General features: G+C 46.8%; 1 protein-coding gene across 1 annotated transcript; it reads left to right on the top strand.

The window, feature by feature from the left end:
- Nucleotides 1-7,170: 7,170 nt before the first annotated feature.
- CUNH10orf95 (chromosome unknown C10orf95 homolog) lies at nucleotides 7,171-10,426 on the top strand. The gene is made up of 2 exons (XM_040254299.1): nucleotides 7,171-7,283; nucleotides 7,544-10,426. The coding sequence occupies exon 2, from the start codon at nucleotides 7,598-7,600 to the stop codon at nucleotides 8,249-8,251; it is 654 nt and encodes a 217-aa protein (XP_040110233.1). The 5' UTR covers nucleotides 7,171-7,283; nucleotides 7,544-7,597; the 3' UTR covers nucleotides 8,252-10,426.
- The last annotated feature ends 7,060 nt before the right edge of the window (nucleotides 10,427-17,486 follow it).

Below are 17,486 nucleotides of genomic sequence, written 5' to 3'. Positions count from 1 at the left end.
GATGAGGAAACTGAGGTGGGGAGAGATTCAGTGACTTTCACACAGCGAGCAAGCAACCCAGACAAGCTGGAACACAGGTCTCCTGACTCAGGAGACTTTCCTCTTCCTACCCCTTCCCAGGCCCTGAAAGTCAAGTTTTGTTTTGCTCAATCTAATCCAGTGAGGATGTCCCATGTCTTCTCTCAAAAGGCCTGTAAGCCTACTTAGGTTTCTAGGCAGTCAGACAGCACAGACTCCAGTCCTGCTCTTTCCCTACCCTGGGATAAGGGGCAATGATCATGACTTTTGACTTCTGGAGGACTTGGGACTCAGTTCCCTGGTTCCACCACCTCTTTTACAGGAACCGTCATTTTGTGAGTCTCTGCTTTACTCCTTCGAGGGAATTTGTGGGCTTTAAATGAGAAATAGGGGTGTAAGAGTTTTGTTGTCAACAGGAATATTATCCTTATCTTCCATCCTGACAACCTGGGTGGCACCCATTGCAAAGGGCACACCCGTTGCAAACAGTCCAGCACAAGAGCCTAAGAGTCCAGGGGGAGAGTCTCTTCACCCATTTCCTGGAGAGCCCTAGAGGCCCCATGAACCTTGCCCCCAGCATCCATCTCCCACTAGTCTGTCTCATTTTCCTCCTCCCCAATTCTGCCCTTCAGACCCTCTTCTTACCGCCTATATCCTGCCCCGCCTTGGCCACACAGGCATCATCTCTCTTCTAAAGACTTCAAGCAATTGCTGATTCCCCTCATGTTCTAGAATGCCCTCATTACTAGAAGGAAGACTACCATTTCTCTCCCATTGCTACCCCTTATCCCTGTCTATGCTTTCCTGGCTGTGAGAATAGAAGGCAGGAAACCCAGCATTCAGTATGGAGTCTGATACACTACGTCCTTCATAAATTGACTAAAGGAGTCTTTCTGGCATTCCATCTCTGGAATGCATGCACCTTTATTTCAGAGCAACCCTGAGTCTTGGCTTAGCCCTCCCTGGGTATCCAGTGGGGGAACAGAAAAATGGGCTGAGCTGCCAAGGGGTGAGAACTAGATGTGGTCTTACAGGGAAGGCTTTGGCCTCCGTATTGCACTTAATGCTCCATAGTTACACTCGGTGTTCCCTCAGCCTCTGATTTTATAGACAGTGTAACCAGTTACCTTTTGTGTCAGCACCAGGCTTGTGATTATATCTGATTTCCTTCCCAGTTGTCAAGCACAGAGATAACAGGGAGGGGACATGTGGTACAACTGAAGATCATGTCGCCTTCTCTCAACTTGTATCAGAGTCCTTGGATCGTGGGAAAGAGATACACACTCTCCCTGAAATTCCTTCCTCCCTTGGCTTCCAACCTCTTTCATCTGGGTTCCACCATAGTCTCCCCCCACCTAACAACTCCCCAGGCCCCTTCCTTGGGGCACATTTTTCCAGGGTTTTCTTAGTCGGAGACAGTCCCCAAATTTCCATTTTCAATACTCTTTTCATGTATTCACTTAAACTCATCAGGCCATACACTATATGGGGTAAGAAGGACTTCAAAACCAAGACTGCCTGTTAATGGGAATATAAACTCATTCAGGCACTATGGAAAACTGTATAGAGGTTTCTCAGAAAACTAAGAATAAAACTACCATATGACTCAGCAATTCCCTCCTGGGTATTTATTTGAAAAAAATGAAAACACTAATTTGCAAAGATACATGCACCCCAATGTTCATAGCAGCATTATTTACAATTGCCAAGACGTGGAAGCAACCTAAGTGCTCATCAACAAATGAATGGATAAAGAACATGTGAGCCTATATATATATATGCTGTGTGCTCAGTCGCTCAGTCGTGTCCTACTCTTTGCGACCCTTTGCACTGTAGCCCGTGGGCTCCTCTGTCCATGGGATTTTGCAGGCAAGAATACTGGAGGGGGTTGTCATTTCCTTCTCTAGGGGATCTTCCTGACCCAGGGATTGAATTCCGGTCTCTTGTGTCTCCTGCATTACAGGCAGATTCTTTATCCATTGAGCCACTGGGAAAGTCCCAATACACACACATACACACAATGGAATACTGCTGCTGCTGCTGCTGCTAAGTCGCTTCAGTCGTGTCTGACTCTGTACGACCCCACAGACAGAAGCCCACCAGGCCCTCCTGTCCCTGGGATTCTCCAAGCAAGAACACTGGAGTGGGTTACCATTTCCTTCTCCAATGCACAAAAGTGAAAAGTGAAAGTGAAGCTGCTCAGTCGTATCCAACTCTTAGCGACCCCATGGACTGCAGCCTACCAGACTCCTCCATCCAAGGGGTTTTCCAGGCAAGAGTACTGGAGTGGGTTGCCATTGCCTTCTCCCCGTGGAATACTACTCAGACATTAAAAAAAAGAATGAAATATTGCCATTTGCAACAAGAATGGACTTGGAATGTATCATACTAAATGAAATAAGTCAAAGACAAATACTGTATGATTTAATTTATATGTGGAACCTAAAAATAAAACAAACTAGTGTATATACAAAAAAAGAAAGACTCAGATATACGGAACAAATTACCAGTGGGGAGAAGGAAAAGGGGAAGGGCAAGATAGGGGTAAGAGATTAAGAGGTACAAACTACTATATATAAAATGAATAAGCTACAAGAATATATAGTACAACACAGGACATATAGTCAAATATAATAACTATAAATGGAATATAACCTTTAAAAATTGTGAATCACTATTTGTACACCTGAAACTTACAATATTATACATAAACTATACCTCAATTGCCCTCAAAAGGCATACGTGGAACCCAACAAATTGGCATCCCTGATGACACAGTGTATGTAATTTGGGCCAGGGTAGCAGCAGCGGCTTTGGTAACTTCACTTACTACCTTTCCTTCATGACCAAGCTACCTCCTATCTCCAGCCTGAATATAAAACTGCTGCTAGATAGTCTTCTCCAAATGTCCCACCAGAACTCAGCACTGTCTCAACTTCTGTCACCCCCTCATCTTTCTTATCCGCAGGATCACCTTGACTACCCAAGCTAAACACATGTGCATCCACCTTTACCCATCCAGGCAGTTGATTCACCTGGAATCCAGTCCAGGTCAATCTGCTCCCATGTCTTTTTCATTCCCTGCTCTTGTTCTGGTTGTCAGTTTTCCTAAACTAGGATGTGAACCTCCTCCAAGACTGGTTTCCAATCTTTCTCTCCCCAATCCATCCTCTACTTCGCCTGAAAAAGAGCCTCTGATCATGGGGGTCACTGATCAAAAACTACTCAGGCTGCTGTATTTTGAATTTTTTCATAAATTCTGGGGGAAAAACACTCAAGGTGTATTGTTTTGGCAAACAACAGAAGACCCCACTCCACAGTATAATAAACATTTAATCTTCCAAAGGCTAACATGATGGTGCTTTGGTATAATTTTTTAAATGCCCATTTCATTGTGTCTTTTATAGTTAAGTTTATATGAAGTAAACAAAACTGGTTACATATACAAAAAAAAGACTCCATTCAAACTAGATTAAGCAGGAAAGGAATTTATTGTGGGGTGAGGAGAGGGAAGTTGGATAAAGCTGATCAAACATACAGACTTCCAGTTATAAGATAAATATATACTAGGAAGGTAAAGTATAACACGATGACCAAAGTTAACACTGCTGTATGGTATGTCTGAAAGTTGTTAAGAGAGTAGACCCTAAGAGTTCTCATCAGAAGAAAAATAAAATTTTTTTTGTATCTATATGAGATGATGGATGTTGACCAAACCTATTGTGGTAATCATTTCACAATAAATGTAAGTCAAATCATTATGTTCTACACCTTAAACTTATACAGTGCTGTATACCAACTATATCCTAAAAGACTGAGCGGGGGAGAAGGAATTCAATGGCTCACATAACTTCAAAGTCCAGGATTCAAACGATGTCATCAGGACTCAATTTCTCCCTCTGACCTTTGGTTCCACTCTGCAATTCCATGCTGAGAGAGCATCGCCTTTGGACCCAGAACTGCATTCTTCCAGATTTCAGTCCAGGGGAGAGAGCCCTTCCATCCACACAATAAGAGAACACAGCCCTGGGCTTGGTTCCCATTGGCCTAAATTGAGTCACATGGCTAGCCTAAACTAGTCACTAGGGCCAAAGGGATGACAGTGATGACTGGTCGAGCCCTAAATCACCTAGGTAATTTAATGATGGGCTAGAACCAACTCCCCCAGAACCACTTTCCTAAGAGTAGATAAGGTGTGGAACCCTAAAAATCTGGAGGCTGTTACTGGAATCAGGGTGAATAAACGCTGAGAAACTTGGCCTGGTTCTTTTCTTTTTTCCTTAGAACTACCCTCTGACCCAGACCAGCAGAGGTATTCAGCAAGTTACGTCAGAACATTAAAACACAGGCTTCTCATTGTCCCAGGCTTCAACTTGAGCTCGGTCTCACATTCTCATCTCCCACTCTGGGTGATCAGATCCCCATGGGGGAGAAAGGGGCAGTTATAAATAGAGTGGGGAGGTATATTAATTTTCCACTAATGGTCTAACAAATTACCATAGACTTAGAGGCTTTAAACAATACAAATGTATTATCTTACAGTTCTGGAGACTGGAATTCTGTCTCATTAACTAAAATCAAGGTATTGGCAGAATTGCATTTCTTTCTGGAGGGTCTAGGGAAGAATCCATTTCCTTGTCTTTTCCAGCTTTGGGGCTGCCTGCATTCCTTGGCCCACGAGGCTCATGACCCTCTTTCATCTTCAAAGCCAGAGATAGCTGATTGACTCTCTCTGCTATCACATACTCTGACTCTTGAGTCTCCATCTTCCACACTTGACTCCTGTAATTACACTGGACCAACCGAGATAATCCAGGATAACTTCTCTATTTTAAGGACTTCTAACCAACAACCTTAATACCATTTGCAACCTTAATTCCTCCTTGCCATGTAATGTAACATATTAACGAGTTCCCAGGGATTAAGCCATGGACATCATGGGGGTGGGAGGCCTCCCCCAACAAAGACTACTATGTCCTGGGACCAGTTCTTTTTTTTGGCCACACAGCATGAGAGATCTTGGGATCAAACCTGTGCCCCCTGCATTGGAAGCATGGGGAATCTTAACCACTGGACCACCAGGAAGTCCCTGGGACCAGTTCTTAAAGAGGACAGAGGGGGAGGCTCCCTTCTTGGAGCTGTTGGATAGGGAGTGTTAGGTAGATAAACTAAACCAGTCCAAGCTGCTGCTGTCACTAGGCCAATGGCCTGAATTAGACTTGAAAGAGTGGTGCAGTCAGGAATAAACATGACATCACCAGGCTGAGTGTGGGAGAACTTCCCAGAGGATAGCTGGACTCTGAGGGATGCTGAAAATCTATGAGAAACTGTGGGGGTTAGTGGTAATACTGCTTAGATTAACAGAGGAGGAAGGAAAGTATGATGGCCTGGCAGCCCAGCAACTAGGAGAGGGTATCCATTTTAACCAGCCAGCAACTATGACCCACTCCACTGGGGAAGAGAGCTGGAAGGGCATGACCTGCAGCCAATGGGGACTGGAGCTCAGATAGTCTTCGCCCCATGTGAATGAAGCAAACTTTCTGGCTTTACCCAAGTCACTTCTGGGCTTTGGCATCCGTTGGACTGAGTTCAAATCCCACAGTGCCAGTTACAGACTGTGAGAAGATGGGAATGTGGCCTAACTTCCTGAGTCTCTGGTTCCTTAATCTATTCCATGAGAATGATATCACCATGTTCTTCATATGGCTAATAAGAATTAGAAGTTCTTTGAAAAAAAGTTATAAGCTCTTATGTAACATTCTAGAGGGGAGAATAGTCAGATAGCGGGAAAGCAGACCCAGCATAGATTGGTGATTATGCTATTACTGACAGCACAAGTCTTGAGAACTTTGCCCTTAACATAACTAGCTGTGTGAGTCTGAGCAGGATATTTACATAAGCCCCAGTAATAGAATACATTCATTGTATACCAAATCTGAGGCAAGCAGTTTCTTGCTAGGTAAGGCGGGGGCAGGGGGGGGGAGAGAATTATTAATACATTTCTAGGGTTGATGTAAACTTGAAGTTAGATGCTCATAAGCACCTTGAACGAGGATGAGATGGTTGGATGGCATTGCCAACTCAATGGACATGAGTCTGAGTAAACTCCCAGGGATGGTGAAAGACAGGGAAGCCTGGTGTGCTGCAGTCCATAGGGTCTCAGAGAGTTGGACACGACCAAACCACAAAGCAACATGATTTAGTGCCTGGTGAGGAGGAGCTTAACTCAAATGTTCAGTTCAGTTCAGTTGTTCAGTCGTGTGCTTAACTCAAATGTTCAGTTCAGTTCAGTCGCTCAGTCGTGTCCGACTCTTTGCAACCCAATGAATCGCAGCACACCAGGCCTCCCTGTCCATCACCAACTCCTGGAGTTCACTCAGACTCACGTCCATCAAGTCAGTGATGCCATCCAGCCATCTCATCCTCTGTCGTCCCCTTCTCCTCCTGCCCCCAATCCCTCCCAGCATCAGAGTCTTTTCCAATGAGTCAACTCTTCCCATGAGGTGGCCAAAGTACTGGAGTTTCAGCTTCAGGATCATTCCCTCCAAAGAAATCCCAGGGCTGATCTCCTTCAGAATGGACTGGTTGGATCTTCTTGTAGTCCAAGGGACTCTCAAGGGTCTTCTCCAACACCACAGTTCAAAAGCATCAATTCTTCGGCGCTCAGCTTTCTTCACAGTCCAACTCTCAAATCCATACATGACTACTGGAAAAACCATAGTCTTGACTAGACGGACCTTTGTTGGCAAAGTAATGTCTCTGCTTTTAAATATGCTATCTAGGCTGGTAATAACTTTTCTTCCAAGGAGTAAGCGTTTTTTAATTTCATGGCTGCAGTCACCATCTGCAGTGATTTTGGAGCCCCCCCAAAATAAAGTCTGACACTGTTTCTACTGTTTCCCCATCTATTTCCCATGAAGTGATGGGACCAGATGCCGTGATAACTCAATCCATCTGACTGGGAAAATGGGATGTGGATAACAGAGAGCTAACCTAATTGCAAAGGGCACTAGGATGCCCTCACGGATGTTGTGTCTAAGTTGGGGCCAACATGATTCCAGCAGGTTCACCCAGTGTAAACACAGGCTGGCTGGCTTCTGGCAAGGTCAAGGTGTTTCCCTTTGCCTGGAAACCAGGAGGTGTGGCCGAGTCAGGGCAGGAAGAACAGCAGATCAACTGAAAAGTGGTGGAGAGGAGCCCTGCTCCTGGATCTCTCTGGTTCCTCCAAATGCTGGGGGCCAGCTCCCCGAAGCTAAAGGAGACAAGTGAGTGGGGAGCTACCTGGAAGAGCATATCAGGGTTGGGGCTTCAAATGGCCTTGAGTCTTTCCTACCTGCTGGGAGCCTGGGCTTTGGGTCCAGCCCTAGGACAAGAGGTGACCTGGTAGCCAAACTCCTTAGTAAGAGTTCCCCAAAGCCAAGGGCACAATCGCAGGGGCTCCTGCGTGAACCAGGGCCTGCGTTTACTAGGCACCAGGATCGGCGGTGGACGTGAGAACAAAGCGCATCCATCTCCCCGACTCCAGCTCTGGACCAGGACAAGGCCCCAGGAACCACGCCGACCGCCTGAACTTCGGACCATGTACGCATGCTTCTGCCGAGCGCCTGGGGAGGACGTCTGGCCTCTACTGCAGCACCTCACCTACACCTACCAGCCCGCCCCTCTGCTGCTGCCCCCTATCCAGGCCCATAACTTCTGCAGCCGGCCCCGCGACCTGTGCGCCGGCGAGTGGGCTGCTCCGCGGGAATACCACTGCTTCCACGCCACCGGCGCGCCCCTGGAGTTCGCGCGGCCCTTTTGGGTCTTCCCACCGGCCTACGCCGCGGCCCTGCGCCCGCCGTTCCCCGCGCCCGGCTACCTGGGGCCATCGCTGCAGGCGCCCGCGGCCACGGGGCAGGCGGCGGTCGAGAGCGGGGCGCAGTGGCCGGAAGGCGGCACCGTGCAGGCCGAGCTACGGTGGGGCCGCGTAGAGCGCGTGCTTGGCCCGCGCCTCGATATGCCGGACTCGGTGCGGCGGGAGCTGCGCCGCGTGTACGGCACATACCCGCGCACCAACGTGCGCGTCACCTACCGCGGCGGCGAGTTCCTGCTGCAGGGCGCGCCGCGCCTGGGAGAGCCCGAGTACCGCGTCGAGAGGGGAGCCCTGCGGCCGCCGGCCAGCAGCGACAGCGGGGACAACAGTCCCGCGGGGGAAGCGGTGGAGCGCGGCCGCCGGAAGAAGAGGAAGGCTTGAGCTGAGGGCGCGCGAGGCCCGGCGGCAGGCGACGGTGAGCACGCGCGCCGTTCTCCTGCCGCCGCAGCTATGCGCTGGGGCTGGGTGCACCTGTCACCTGTATTTCTGCCCTTTTTTTTTTTTTTTTTTTAAGCACCGCCTGCTTGCTGCTCTTCCTTGATTTCAGTTTTTTGCAGGATGGCGAGGCGAGGGCGAAAAGGGATCATAGAGATCTCTGAGTGGGTGTCCTGTTACTCCTTCCTTCTCCTTGGACTTGGAAAGCCTGAGCGCGTGGTGGAGGAAGGGTCTGGATCCTTTGTTTCCTCCCTGCCCAGCCTCCTCCCCATGAACCCTGCCCTGCAATGAGCCCCCACGTGCCCTTTTTCGTCTCTTCTCTCCAGGAAATCTCCCCTAACTCCCCAAGCTGAGGGCTCACTTATTCCCAGCCTGTAAAGAAAAGTAAATGACTGAAGTCAGGTGTAGGCTTTAAGATTGTTTTTATGTTTGGGGGTGGAGGTGGGGTTTCTTCATCTATGTAATGTGAGCCTTACTTCCCTTTTTGGGGTACAACGTGTCAGGGGTTAGAGTGGGAAACGTGTGCTTCCTCACTCACCCGGCCCCATTTTCCCTTAACCAGCTCCCTTCCAGTGCAAGAGGACTTTCTCCTAGGTCCTGAGGCCCACCACCCATAGAAAGATTCTGAGGGCATCAGCTATTTTGTTGAGGTGTGGATGGCAAGCATGGCTGAGGAAGGGATCCCTAAGACACAGATTTAGGGCTGGCTCTGACATGAGTTTGGGTAAACTCTAGGAGTTGGAGATGGACAGAGAGGGCTATTGTGCTGTGTTCCATGGGGTAGCAAAGAGTTGGACCGACTGAACTGAACTGACTGACATTTTCTAGACTCTCTGAGCCTCAGTTTATTCATCTGTTAAAGAAGAATAAAACTAATACAGCCTACCTGGAAATTTTACCAGGGTTGAAATCTAAGATGAATGTCACATCTTGTTTCCCAATTCTTTTTAAACTTTTATATTGTGGGATAGCCGATAAACAATGTTGTGATAGTTTCAGGTGAACATCGAAGGGACTCAGTCATACATATATTTGTATCTTGTCTCCTCCTTCTTGCTAACAGTCTTTAATAGGTTGAATGTGCGCTATTCTAGGAGTTTGCTGGAGGATTAAGCCACACATCGAATTTTAACTACGGATCTAGCCATACCACCAGATCTGACACCTAGGCTGTATAAGTTTGGCTCCTCATGGAATTGCTTTCAGTGAACTTCCATTTGTAGTTGGCCAGAAGATACCTGGGTATACAGGTATGTTACTGAAAGTGTAGATCACTTGATTGAACACTGCTATAATTATGAACTTCATGCAGAAGTTCTGTTAAACCTCAGCACTTGGTAACGATGTTTCTCCTGATGAGTGGTTTGCTTTTTTATCTTTGAAGCACCAAGGATCTCATAATTGATCATATTTTTCTCTTTGCCCTGGTTTCTGGGGAGCCAAATTTGCTTAGCATCTTTTGTGTAAAACCTGGATCCTGAACTGTTACCCCTAGTTTCATCTTATTTTCCTTATTTTTTTAAATTATGGAAACAGGGAGCTGTTGTAGCGTGTTAGGTCTGCTGTGTGACCTTGAGTGAACTATTTAATGTCCCTGAACCAATTTCCTCATCGCAAATGGGGATGGTGGTATCAGGACCTATCTCATAAGATTATTGAGAAGATATCATGAAATCCTGCACACAAAATGTTTACCACAGTAACTGTCAGTAAGTGCTCAAAGGTTAGTATTTGTTTTTAAAAAGGAGTTTGCAATACTGAAATTTATTAAATGGAGAGATAAAATCTGTTCTAATATTTTGTGTGGGCATGCTAAGTCCCTTCAGTTGTGTCCAGCTGTGTGTGACCCTATGCACTGTCACCCACCAGGCTCCTCTGTCCATGAGATTCTCCAGGCAAGGATACTGGAATGGGCCGCCGTATCCTCCTGCATGGGGTCTTCCTGACCCAGAGACTTAACCTGTGTCTCTTACGTCTCCTGCCTTGGCAGGAGGGTTCTTTACCACTAGGGCCACCTGGGAAGCCCATCACCCGCAAATGATCACTGAGGTCCAATCTAGTATTTTTTACTGCTTTTTTCTATGGACCTCATATTACCTACATAAAAGGAATTGCAGTCTTGCTTGTTGCATTTTACATTAAGTATATCTTGGACATGGTTTTATGCCAATGCACATGGTGTTACCTCATTCTTTAACAGTCTATAGCATTTGGATTCTTTTCAGTTTTTAGCTATTAAAAGTCCATTCAACAAATTTCTTGAATGCCTTTTATTTGCCAGGAACTATTGCAGGCCCTGAGGATATAGTCGTGAATGAGATAGCCATGGCAGTTTCTGTCCTTATGGAAAACATTTAAGCTGAGACCTAAAGAATGTGAAAAAGCTAGCTGTGCAAAGAGAAGGGTGAGGGGAAGCCAGGCAGAAAGTATGGTGAATGCAAAAGTCCCAAGGAATGAAAGTCGTCTTCATTGACTTAACAGGCATTTGAAAGCCCACATATGCTGGGCAGTATTCTAGGCACTGGGGCTCTAGGAGAAAAATAAACAACTCTCTGCTCTTGATGGAGCTTACTTTAGAGATGTAATGTAGGGAAATGAAGACTGACAATAAGCAAAGGGGAATATACAATGCAGTGTCATACAGCAATAAGTGATGGGGTGCTGTTTTCAGCAGGATACTTAGGGAAGGCTTCTCAGAAGAGGTGACTCTTCAGTGAAGACCTAATAAAGACCTTTACAAGCCATTTGAATAGCTGGGGGAGAAAAGCAAGTACAAACACCCTTAGCTGGGGTGTCCTTGTCCGGTGAGTTAGTGGGAATGTAACAGTTAATGGATGGCATCACCGACTCAGTGGACATGGGTTTGGGTGGACTCTGGGAGTTGGTGAGGGACAGGGAGGCCTGGCATGCTGTGGTTCATGGGGTCACAAAGAGTCAGACATGACTGAGTGACTGAACTGAACTGAATAGTTAATGAAGTTACAGATGAAGCTGGATCCTGTGGCATCTTGAAGCCATGTAGAAAATTTTGGATTTTTTTCCTTAGAGGAGATTATGAGCACAGGGAAATGTGATGAGTTTTTTTAAAAAAATTATTCTGGATGATGTGTGGAAAAGAGACTATAGAGGGGCCATTGTAGAAATAGGGAGAACAGTTAGGAGACATTTGAGAAATAAGCTGAGAGAGTGATGAGAAAATAAATGTCCTTGAATATGCATCTTTGTTCACAGATACAAGTGTTAAATTGTGGAATCTGAAACCTTAGAATTAGAGATTGAATCATTGAACAATGACACCCTAGTAGCAACAAGCACAGCCAGTGCCCAGATCTGTGATTCTAAATTCCATCCTCCAAAGAAGGAACCACTCCCCTTGGGAAAATGGCTGATTTCAAGGCTGTGGCAGGAAAGGTACAAGATGAGCCTGGAACAACTTGTGCCAGAAATTAAAGGACTCCTCAAAAATATCAAAAGAACAAAGGAGCCAACTTGAAGGGACTTCCACTGACCAAATCAAGGACACTGTAAGCATCAAAACAAATAATCACAGTAACAGATTATAACCTTCTGAATAAAATAAGGATCCCTAAGTCCACGCTAATATTAACTAAATAAATACATGTGACTGGAAAGCTCTCCTTATAGAAGAAGGAAAAATGAAATTAGAAAATTACCATCCCCAATCATCACAGTAATGAATGATTCAAGTGAGACTCGTTCCTGGACACTAAAAATAATGGGTGAAAGTCTGATGAAAAACCTGATATTTATATAGTTTTACGTATGTTCCAATAAGATATTTATTAATTACAAATTTTAAAATAGTAACCTGAAGAAAATAGTAACCTACTAGTATAATAGGGAAAAGTGGTGGGTAACATGTTAATAACCCCATTGCAGTAGTCCCTCTTAAACAAAATCTTCCTTACCATTCTTCTTTCCTTACCATCTTTTTTTCTTACCATCTTTAATGAGTGTCTTTAAATTTTTTCTTTAATGGAGACAAATTGACATCATGTGCTTTGGATACGTTAAACTGAAAAAATACAACATCAAAAATTCAGGGGTAAGGCATAATCATGAGGAAACAAAAACCTAAACTGAGAGAAAATTTTTCAAAAATGTCAGTGTCATAACGGACAGAGGTTTCAAGTCAAAGGAGATGAAAAAGACATGAAAATTAAATGCAATGCATGATCCTCTTTTGGATGCTAGACCAGAATGAACATTGTTACGAAGGACAATGTTGGGACAAGTAGCAAGATTTGAATGAGGACTATAGATTAAAGAAAGCAATATGGAAAAACAAACAAAAAAAAGGGTTAACGGTTGATGAATCTGGTATAAGGCTAAGTCAGAGTTCTTTGTACTATTCTTGCAACTTTTCTGTAAATCTGAAACAATTTCTAACTAAAACTAGTGATAATAAGGATATTGAGTCTCTGGATCAAAAACGATACACATTTAAAATGTAATTTGTCACAGATTTTATATTTTAATCTTAGAGAATTTTCTACATGCTGGTAAGCCTCCTCAAATCCTTTTTCTTTTCTTTTCTTTTTTGAAACACAGCAGGTTAAGTAAATCATGAATCTCCCACCATATAAGAATTTTTTCTGAATCCCCTTCCTCTTCTACCCTCTCAGGTCCACTCTTAAAGTCTCTCAACTCTCCTCATCTCTAAGAATCCACATTGCTCACACACATTCTTCCCCCAAGGCCTTCACTTATGCCCTGGAAATGTCCAGAAGCTGCACATAATTTACCCCTATCCCCCAGCCCCAGTGAGGGAGGAGGTCCCCAATTATAGACTTTTTGAAGGAAGGGCTGCCACTCAGCTCAGTCCAGTCTGCCATTGCTTCCAAACCCCAGTGCTCCAGCCCTGTCTGTGGCTGTAAGGAAGCCCTGCAGGGAGTCCTAGATGTTTCTTTCTTTGATCTTTTCTTTGAACTTAACCCTTAGAAGCTTAAAACTCATAAAACATCAGGGCTGCCAGAGACTTTACTGTTTACCTGGCTCAACCTCCTCAAGTTACCTTCCTTTGGGAAACCAAGGCCAGAGAGGAGTGACTCACCCGAGGTCACACGGTAGGTGGGAATCCACCTACTGTCCCTATCCCAGTGGGGCTTGAGCCACCAAACTCTCATCCTGATGGCCTTTTCCTCCTGGCTTCGCCCCAGCCTTACCCAACCCTGGCATTTGGTTTAGAGCCCTTTGCCAATAAACCATGACTGACCAATTTTAAACCCTATCCCACCTCCCAACTGGGTAACTCACATTCTACTGAAAGGAGGGTAATTATCACAACAATCTTACACACTTAACTGAGCACTTAGTGTGTGCAGGCACTGTGCTAAGCCCTGTACAGAAACTATCATTTAATTTTCACAAAACCTTGATGTGGATATAATTATTATCCCCATTTACAGATAAGGAAACTGAGGCCTATACACCTGGGGAATCTGACTGTAGCCTTAACATATAGGCCTCTTCATACATAAGACATGCTCAGCAAAATACAAGGAACATTTATTGAACAGCCACTCTGTGAAGAATACTAGACTAGTCATCACGGGGCTCATGAATCAAGCCCCACTGGAAACAGAGTGTGGAAGATTTGTAGGACATTGTACACATCATTGAGGCACTGGAGAAGCTTCTTGTAAGAGGCATCTGAGAAAGACTTTGAAGGATGTGTAGGAATCTAACAGCGATGGAAAGGAGGTGTCCCGAGAAGAGCTGAGGAGGGGTCAGCATGAGTAAAAGCATGGAAGATGGAGCAGGAAGGAGCAGGGTTTCACTGGAGGGCAGGTTATAACCAGGAAGCAGTGGAAGGTCAGGCTTCAAAGCTAAGTGGAGGCCATACTTCGAAAGTCTTTAATGGCAAAGTGAGGAGTTTTGGGGAGCCATTGAAGTCTTTGACAAGAAGAGTGGCTTGAATTGAAGTTATTAAAAGATCGAGCCAGTGGCAGCACCTGGCTGATGCCCTGTGACCTCAGTATTGGTGGTGTAGCACAGCCGGGCACCAGAACTGAGTCCCTAGGGCATTTACTAGAGCTCACAGCCTATGGAATTCAGTTCTCAGAGCCAGGTGGCCAAAGTTCTCTTAACCTTGATGCTGCCCTCCTGCACTCTCTTCTGTGAATCTTTCCTCATCCCCAGGATGGATCAGGTGAGAAACCTGAGATCTCAAGATTCCTTTTATTCCAGGAAGGGTCTGAGCTTGGAGCAGAAAATAGAGGTCCATTGCTAGAAGAGGCAAAGGTTCTCTCAATTCCAACAGGATACTGATATTAGATATGAGGGGTGGGGGCTCAGGGCTGTGGTAGAGATTCCATGCAGAATGGGTCCCATCATCCCTGCCCAAATGTGTTCCAATGGGCCTAGGTGTGGAATTGGATAGACAAGGGACTGGGGGAAGAGCTAGAGCATGTACACTGAGAAGGTATTTCTCTAGAGACAGGCCTCCTGAGCCAAACAAGACCCACAAAATGTGGATCCAAAAGATAGAGGCCCAGGAGTCCAAGCTCCCTGAAACCACTGCCCCCGCCCCTACACACACACACAAATACACCTGAAATGAAGATCTGAAGTACCTGGTATAGATAAGGGAATGGAAGAGAAAGACTTCCCTGAAACACACTGTGACTTTCTAGAGAGTTAAACTGAGGACTGGGGTGCTATTTCCACTCAGGGCAGAGCTGCAGCCTGTCTCTGGAGAGGGAAAGGCAAGCCGGCAGGCTCAAGAGCCACCCTCCACTGCCACCCCCAACTTGAGTTGAAAGAACAGTTCTGCACTTACCCTTGAAGCCTCTCCTCTCCCTCCTGGGGCTGGATCTACAGTGATGCTCCCAGAGATTGCTCCTTAAATAGGCCCCGCCCCAGCCAACTCCCGCCCCCGCCCCATCCTGGCTCTTCTGAGAAAGGAGGAAGGTGTGGGAGGGCTGGGCACCCTGCCCAGAGAGCCCTTTTTGACCTCAAGCAAGAATGGGGACCCCCCTTCTCCACCCACCCCCCATCTTTCAAAGCATCCCCTTCCTCACCTCAGTCTCTGAGTCCCTCTCACCCCTTGAAACCAGCTGCTGGGTTCTTTCTCTGCCCTTAATGTCTGGGAAATCTGCCCTTTCTGCCTAATTCAAGCCCAGTTCCTCACTCTGAGGTTGAATGGTGGGGAGCTGATGTGCTGTGGAGGCTTCAGCACAAGATTCTAGCTTTCCCCATCGGCTTAGGAGGCCCAGCATCAGCTGCAAAATTCACTCACGGAATGGGGAGGGAGGGGGTATCAGTCTACCTCCTTCTACCTCATGTGGCTTTAAGCTGCCTCCAAAGCATAAGTGGAGTTTACTCCCATTCTGTGGAAAGATACTGAGACCTAAAGGAACAGAAAAATCAGGGGCTTAAGGCCCAGGCAGTGTGAATGTCGCATGGGGCTAGTGTTCCCTGGAGCTCCTGATTATGGTTTGTATGTGTCCCGTGTCTGTGGTGGGCCCTCTCCCCAGCCCACCCTCTGTCCTCTGATTCCAAAACCCAACTCTTACTGCACAGAGTTGAGACCCTCCAGAATCTGAGCTGGGAATTGACGGGCTCCCCCTAAATGGTCTTTCCATGAAACCTCAAGAAGTTCTTTCCCATGATAAGTAGCTACATCCACTGCCATTCAAGAAACAGGTCGCCAGGGTCTTGGGCTTGGAACCAGGGACAGCTCTACTGAGGAAACCTGGAAATTCCTGTAATGCGGGTGGTAGGGAGAGAAGAGGCATCAGTATTGTGCAATGGAGGGGAGAGGGAGGACAGATGGGGGGCTGGGGGAGGGGAGCGATGGCTTAGTCTTTAGAGGCCTGGCAGCTATCCATCACCTCCTTCCCAGGGGCCCGATTGGCCAGAGTTCAAAGTGGCTGTCACCCCACCCTTCATTAACCCCAGCAGCACCAGGCTGTCAGCAGCAGAGCTTTTATGGGAGACGCAACGCCAAAAGTGCTCCCTCCTTCTTTCCTCCCCTTTCCTGCCCCCTTTCCCCAGCAGCCCACATCTTGCTCTCTTTGAGGCTAGAGAATCCTGGTGGGGAGGTGGGAGGTTGAAGTGAGGGACAGGACTGGAATAGGGAGTGATCCTCTTTTTCTCCATATTCTGGCATTGCTTCTGTCCTTGGGGAAGAGAATGGGACTTTCTACCTTGGACCATGAACCCCTCAGTGTAGGGACAATCTCTGGGCCCCTAGCACCCTACAGGCTGGGAGTAGGAGAGCTCATTCTTGAATGGAACTCTTTCCATCATGACCCACTGAAGGACTTCTGGGAAGGGAAGGCTCTGGACTTCCCCTCTGGATAGCACCGGGAAGCTGAGGTAGCAGGAACAGAAAGAGGAAGCTGAGGTTTTACTGGGTACTGGGGTTCAGCCATCCTGTCCTAAATGAGGAGCCCTGCCAACGTGGGCATTAAGGTACTGGCCTGCAGGCATCCTGCATCTGAGCTCAGGTGGGTCCTCAGAGCACCTGCTGCCCCTTCCCCCATCCAAACCAGGTTCCAGGTCCCAAAACTTAGGCCCTGTAGCCACCCTAATCTTGGAGAGACATCGCTGTTAAGAGAATGCATACGAGCAGATCTAGTCTTTTCTGGTGGCTTTGTGGTAATGAATCTTCCTGCCAATACAGAAGACGCAGGTTCGATCCTTGGGTTGGGAAAATCCCCTGGAGGAGGAAATGACAACCCACTCCACTATTTTTGCCTGGAAAATTCCATGGACACAGGAGCCTGGGGGCTACAGTCCATGGGGTCACAAGGAGACCGACACACAGGCACACACACGCATGGCGGGTAAGTCAGTACCTAAGAGTTGATGGGTGACAGGGCTTGAATCTGGACTGAACACGTAGGAGAGACAGTGGGATTTGGGGAAGACCAGGTCTAGGAGTAGGGGCCACCAGAATCAACCAGTGAGCCACGGGATTGTGGGAAGACGGGAAAAACAAGAAGTCGAGGGGAAGATACAGGATTTGAGGGAGATTTGGGGGGCTAGGAAATAAAATGGATGGGAATACACTGGGTGGGGCCAAATGTCCTTGGTCTGGGCAGACAAGGAGCTAGGAGGGCATACAGTCAATCGGTGAGACTCCACCCATGATCATGCCTAACTACTCCCTACCCTCAAAAAAATGGCCGCCGCGGGAGCCCGTCCAAAACCC

Source organism: Oryx dammah, unplaced genomic scaffold (assembly GCF_014754425.2).
Source record: "Oryx dammah isolate SB20612 unplaced genomic scaffold, SCBI_Odam_1.1 HiC_scaffold_14, whole genome shotgun sequence".
Taxonomy (NCBI): Eukaryota; Metazoa; Chordata; class Mammalia; order Artiodactyla; family Bovidae; genus Oryx; species Oryx dammah.
Note: the sequence above shows the minus strand (reverse complement) of the source record. Positions and strands in the feature narration are given on the sequence as shown.

What these genes read in the sequence shown, in the direction of transcription:
- CUNH10orf95 (XM_040254299.1), top strand. Translation starts at nt 7,598, where the DNA reads ATGTACGCATGCTTCTGCCGAGCGCCTGGGGAGGACGTCTGGCCTCTA.